Source organism: Diadema setosum, chromosome 19 (assembly GCF_964275005.1).
Source record: "Diadema setosum chromosome 19, eeDiaSeto1, whole genome shotgun sequence".
Taxonomy (NCBI): Eukaryota; Metazoa; Echinodermata; class Echinoidea; order Diadematoida; family Diadematidae; genus Diadema; species Diadema setosum.
The window spans coordinates 15,197,910-15,204,198 of NC_092703.1; the positions used below are offsets into that span (position 1 = coordinate 15,197,910).

Here is a 6,289-nt window from a genome sequence, read left to right on the forward strand (position 1 = left end):
ATAGTAGCAAACTCCAAGCATTAAATGTGCATGTTCAATTGATATTCCCTATGTAACAGAAACATGGTGATTTATTAGTCGCTTTTCAATATGTGACAGGTATAAATCCAGGTGAAGTGTACATGTACAATACACGTACAATATACTATGAAGGTAATAAGAGACAGTGACAACAAGAGAAGTTTTTGAATCTATATGCATGTCAGGCAATGCAAAGATTTAATCATATACAAATGTATAGTGTACAAGACGTGCATGAATAATGTACATGTGATTCAGAAGTCCAAGTTCAGTGTACAAGGCATGCCTGAGTATTACATGTGATTCACATGTCCAAGTTACTGCATGTGTATTAGCAACAAGGTGCTAATATTTTTCTTTGTTTACGGTTTTGATCTATTCACAGATCGAATAAACAAGCTTCACGGCTTAACTATCTCAATCCACGGCTGGGCTAAACTCGGGTTCCATTCTTCGACTATTCATCAAATTCGATTCCTTGCTGACCTGGAATAGGAGACAGAGGGAACACTGCATGCAGTCATGAGTGCAGAACAGAAAGAGAAGGACCTCAAGATCAAGAGGAGGACTGCCAAGGCAAAGCTGACCCGATTATTGAATGCCTTGCAGAAATTGCTGGACAGCAACAGGAATCTTGACGAGGTCACCGAGTCCTTACAGAGTCTGGAGTTAGCGTATAAGGACTTAGAGGAGAAACATGAAGCCTACTGTGAGATCATCGAGGATGACGAGCAGTTTCTCAAAGAGGGCACTTGGTTGGAAGAGTGTCAGTCAAATTTCATGGATATGCAGATAAAGGCGAAGGATTGCATCAAGGCAAAAGCAAGTGAGGCATCTGAGAGAGCTGAGACACAACCGGCTGTAAATGATAGCAGCAATGTAGCCTCACCTGAAAGACCAGATGAATCTAACAGTCCACAAGTAGAGTCTGCATTCAGAGTACAGGTAGAGCGGCCCAAACTGCCACATTTCAGTGGAGACGTGAGAGTGTACTCTACGTTCAAATCGGACTTTCACCATTTGATAGACCGATACAGTAAACGGGACGCGATGGCCATCCTTCGTACAGCATTACATGGTAAGCCTTTGGAGCTAATCAGAGGGATAGGAAATGACTATGATGAAGCATGGGCATTGCTGGACTCCATATACGGCGATCCAAGGCTCGTAGCAGATGTAATCGTGGATGAAATGGAGCGGTTCCCCCCACTCAAAGAGGGAGATGATGCAAGATTCTGCGATCTTGTGCACATTGTAATGAGAAGTTACAACACACTGAAGGAAGTGGGGAGAACGGGAGATATGGATAACAGCCATATGCTGGCACTGGTGGAAAGAAAGATGACCAGCAATGATCGCAAGGTTTGGTTCCGCTATCTACAGAGGGATAGACAGGAGGCTACCTTTGAGGCACTGCGAACCTGGATGAGTGGGGAAATGAAGATGAGATTAAGAGCATCAGCCCCTCTTCGAGATGCACGGTCTTCCACTCAACAGAAAGACAAACGATCCAGTGCTTCAGTTAGTCACATTGCTGAAGAGGATAAGTCAGGCAAACAGGCGGACCACAAGTGCTGGATTTGCAAATCATCTGATCACTGGGTAGACCAGTGTAAGAAGCTTCTGTCAAAGAGTCAGCCCGAGAGGTTCCAAATGATGAAAGACAATCATGCATGCTACAGTTGCTTGAAGAGAGCAGGCAGGGATCACAACATGAAAACTTGCAAGCGACGGAAGAGGTGCACAGAGAAATTGAACGGAGAACAGTGCACATCCTTTCATCATCCTCTGCTGCACAAAGAAATAGCCCGTGAGATAGTGGCAAGTGTTTCAGGGAAAACAGCCCTTCTGCCTGTTGTGACAGTTACTATGATGGGTTCCAAGGACCAGAGCTACTCAGCTAACTGTCTACTGGATTCTGGTGCACAAATTAGCCTTGTCAGACGATCAGTTGCAGAAAACCTAGGATTAAAGGGAAAGCCGATATCCATCAACATCACGAAAGTTGGCTGTGTCACTGAAGAGGTCCAGACGAAGATCTACCGATTAAGACTGCGATCTCTCGATGACAACAGAGTGTACAGAGTGTCGGCTGTCGGACTGGATTCCATCAATGATGACATAGTACAAGTCCAGACAGATGACTTGTGCAAGACATTCAACCTGGGACAGAACTGTCTACATCGTAGCAGCGGATCGATTGATGTCTTGGTTGGAATTGATCATGCTAAGCTGCACACAGGAGAAACGAGGCAGAAAGGAAATTTGGTAGCCAGACATACCCCCCTGGGATGGGTGGTATTTGGAGCTGACCCGGATCATCAGGCTGCCAAAAGCACAGTTTTGAATGTGATGGTTACAGATGCTGTGGACTTGAAAGATTTTTGGACAACAGAGTCGATGGGAGTTTGTCATAGTCCCAGCCAGTACCAACCAGACGGACTGAGTAGACAGGAAATGGATGAGAGTAAGCTAATCAGTGATTCCTGTCAGAAGGTCGGCAAGCAGTGGCTCGTTCCCTATCCATGGCAAAAGGAGCCGGATCTTCTGCCGGATAACAAGGCCCAGGCTGAGAGAATGCTATATGCTACTGAGAGGAAACTGGCAAAAAATCCCAACCATGCAGACGCATATGACAGACAGATCCAGGAGATGGTTGAAATGAAATTTGCCAGAAAGCTGTCAAAGGATGAAGTGCGATCGTATGAAGGCCCAGTGCACTACATTGCGCATCATGCGGTCGTTCGACCGGAGAAGCAGAGTACCCCCATCCGAATCGTATTCAACTCATCCGCCTCCTACCAGGGACACTCGCTTAACGACTACTGGATGAAGGGTCCCGATCTGCTGAACAGACTGTTTGGTGTACTGATGAGATTCAGGGAACACGAGGTGGCACTCTGCGCAGATATATCCAAGATGTACCACAGAGTGATGATACCTGAAAGGGACCAGCACGTCCACCGCTTTCTGTGGAGGAACTTGAACCAGGATAAGCAGCCAGATGTCTATATCATGAGAGTTGTCACTTTCGGTGATAAGCCATCCCCAGCTATGGCACAGACGGCATTGCGGAAGACAGCGGAGGAAGGCGCTAAGATGTTTCCGAAAGCAGCATCAACCATCATGCTTGATACTTACATGGATGACATCTGTGCATCGGTGCCGACAGTGACAGAGGCAGAGGAGCTGAGCAGAAGCATCGATAAAGTACTGGCTGATGGAGGGTTCAAAGTAAAGGGATGGAGATCAAACAAGGAGCTCTCCAGAGAACATGATGGGAATGACAAAAAGCCCAAATTACTGAAGACGATCACTGATGAGAAAGTCTTGGGTGTGGTATGGGAAAATGACTCAGACACATTCTCATACAAAGTCAAACTGAATGAGGATGCAATTCAAGCAATCAAGATGACAAAGAGGAGCATCCTTAGCCAAGTTGCACGTATCTTCGATCCCATTGGATTTGCAAACCCCATAGTGATACGAGCAAAGATCGGACTGCAGAGGCTATGGGAGAAAGGCTTGAACTGGGATGATGAACTACCCGAGGAGAGTCAGACAGAATGGAGAAAGCTGTTCCATGAAATGGAAAAGCTGACAAATGTCAGATTTGAGAGATGTCTGACACCAGCTCACGCCAGAGGCAAGCCAACTCTTTGCATTTTCTGTGATGCATCTATGGAGGCATTCGGAGCATGTGCGTATCTCAGATGGGAGGTAGACGAGGCGAGGTACGAGGTGCGGTTTGTGACAGCAAAGTCTAGGGTGGCACCGCTGAAACAGTTGACTATCCCAATGCTTGAACTACAAGCAGCGGTACTTGCAAGCAGGTTGTACACAGCAATCAGAACTGAGATATCAATGGAGCTGGCCAATGTTATCTTCATGACTGACAGCATGATAACACTATCTTGGATAAAGAGTAAGGCCAGGAGTTACAAGATGTTTGTCGCTGTCCGAGTTGGTGAAATCCAGACTGCTACTGATCCGAGTAAGTGGCGTCATATCCCCGGAGAGGTGAACGTAGCAGATGACCTGTCGAGAGGGCTAGATGCAGATCAGCTGACCGCCAGATGGCAACACGGACCTGACTTCCTTCGTGAGCCTATGTCAGACTGGCCTGAAGAAGGCAAGGCAGAGGAAAAGATGCCTGAAATGGAGAAGGAAATGAGAAAGGATCAGTCAGTTCTAAACATCACCCAACCACCAGATGAGGATGTTATAGACTGTGCCAAATTCTCCAGCTGGAGAAAGTTGATCCGGGTGACGTCATATGTGCTGAGGTTCCTGAGAAAGCTGAAAGCAAAGTGCAAAGGAGAAACTGACGAGAGTGAGAAAGACACAGATTGCACTTTGACACCTGATGACCTGCAGAAGGGAGAGAATTTCCTGATCCAGAAAGCCCAGCAGTCATTGAAGGCCAGAGTCGTCAAGGGAGAATTAAAGGCCCTCAGCCCATACACAGACGAAACAGGCATAATCAGAGTAGGGGGCAGAGTAGACAAGGCTGAAATGTCATTTGAAATGAGACATCCAGTGCTACTTCCATACGGGCATTGGATATCTACCCTGATTACACGGCATTTCCATGAGAGCGGTCACAATGGAGTGGCTGTAACGACTGCTAAGGCTCGACGCAGATTCTGGATTCTGAAAGGGCATAATTTGGCAAAAACAGTTAAGTTCAGATGTACAGTTTGCCGAGCATTCGACCACAAGACTGAGACCCAGGAAATGGCAGACCTGCCTACCGAGAGGCTATCTCCACATACGCCGCCATTTCACTACACGGCATGTGACTATTTTGGTCCTTTCCAAGTGAGGGTAGGACGTAACAAGACTGCAAAAAACTACGGAGTCCTGTTCACATGCTTAAACTCAAGAGCCGTCCACCTTGAGCTTGCAACAGACTGTTCCACGATGGAATTCCTGCAAGTGCTGCGGCGATTCTTCGCTATAAGGGGCCAGCCAGGGAAAATCCTAAGCGACAATGGAACTCAGTTCATTGGTGCACAGCGTGAACTACGAGACATGGTAAGAGGCTGGTCTAAAGAGAAGCTACGAGAATTCTGTGCAGAGAAAGGCACGGAATGGACATTCACGACACCCGCTGCCCCCCATCAGAATGGCAGTGCAGAGTCGCTGGTTAAAAGCTGCAAGTATGCTCTGAAGAGGGCAATTGGGGAGCAGATCTTAACACCGTTCGAGCTGTATACGTGCCTGCTGGAGGTCGCCAACCTTGTGAATCAGCGACCGATTGGCAGGATTCCGACCGAACCCGATGACGGCAACTACCTATGTCCCAATGACATGCTGTTGGGGCGTGCATCTAGCGACGTCGCTCAAGGGCCGTTCCGGGAAACGAGAAATCCGAGGCATCGTGTCGAATTCATTCAGAGAATTGTCGACACATTCTGGCATCGCTGGACGAGAGACGTTCTTCCGTTGTTAGCACCGCGACAGAAATGGCACGTCGATCGCCGCAACGTACGTGTCGACGACGTCGCGATGATGGCGGACGCGAACGCGGTTCGAGGGAAATGGACCATCGCCCGCGTTATCCAAGTCTACCCGGGACCGGATGGTAAGGTGCGCAATGTGAAGGTGAAAACGCCAACTGCTGAGTATCGACGTCCAGTTACGAAGATCGCGGTGATCTACCCAGCTGAGGGAGACGACGAGTGATTTGTTTGTGATAAATTCAGTGTTAAAGCGATCATGAGGAGAGATTTCCTCATTGGGTGGGGAGGATGTCTTGCGGAGCGAAGCAGGTTTTGATTCTGGTTAGGAAAGTTTGCGTTTGAGTTTGCCTCATTTGTGATTTGAGGACACCATAGACGACATGCGCAGTGAGTGAAAGTTGTCATTTGTCACGTTTCGCGCAGTTTCTAATTTGGTTGTGCCATTCAGTTAGTTAGCAGCTGACCGTGTCAACGTGAAGACTGGTCGCGTTATGGGATGCGAATGCTGACTCGCCCGTTTCTGCAGAAGACTCATGCAAGTCAAGTTTAGTCCCGCTACAGGAGTAAGTAAATACCGGAAAGTGTGAAATGAACATTAAAAACTGAAAGAAAGCAAATAAGAGTATGCTTGAGCGAACTTATGAACTCATTTGAACTCAGTTACAGTGTTGAATTTGTTGCATGCGTACTGGTGAGTTGCAACGTGGTACGTACGTGGTTACACAGGTATTGCACGTGAACATTAGTGCATGTTCATGTAATGCACGTTCATGTCAAGGCATGTAATGCCAGGAATTTATGAA

General features: G+C 47.4%; 1 protein-coding gene across 1 annotated transcript; it reads left to right on the forward strand.

Moving 5' to 3' along the window:
• The first annotated feature begins 543 nt into the window (after positions 1-543).
• Positions 544-5,709, forward strand: LOC140242294 (uncharacterized). The gene is made up of 4 exons (XM_072322036.1): positions 544-2,488; positions 4,040-4,831; positions 4,883-5,041; positions 5,078-5,709. The coding sequence occupies exons 1-4, from the start codon at positions 544-546 to the stop codon at positions 5,707-5,709; spliced, it is 3,528 nt and encodes a 1,175-aa protein (XP_072178137.1).
• Positions 5,710-6,289: the final 580 nt, after the last annotated feature.

Coding starts and splice junctions, on each gene's coding strand:
- LOC140242294 (XM_072322036.1), top strand. CDS start 544: ATGAGTGCAGAACAGAAAGAGAAGGACCTCAAGATCAAGAGGAGGACT. Junction 4,832..4,882: donor CACGGCATGTGACTATTTTG/GTCCTTTCCAAG, acceptor AAAACTACGGAG/TCCTGTTCACATGCTTAAAC. Junction 5,042..5,077: donor TCAGTTCATTGGTGCACAGC/GTGAACTACGAG, acceptor GCTGGTCTAAAG/AGAAGCTACGAGAATTCTGT.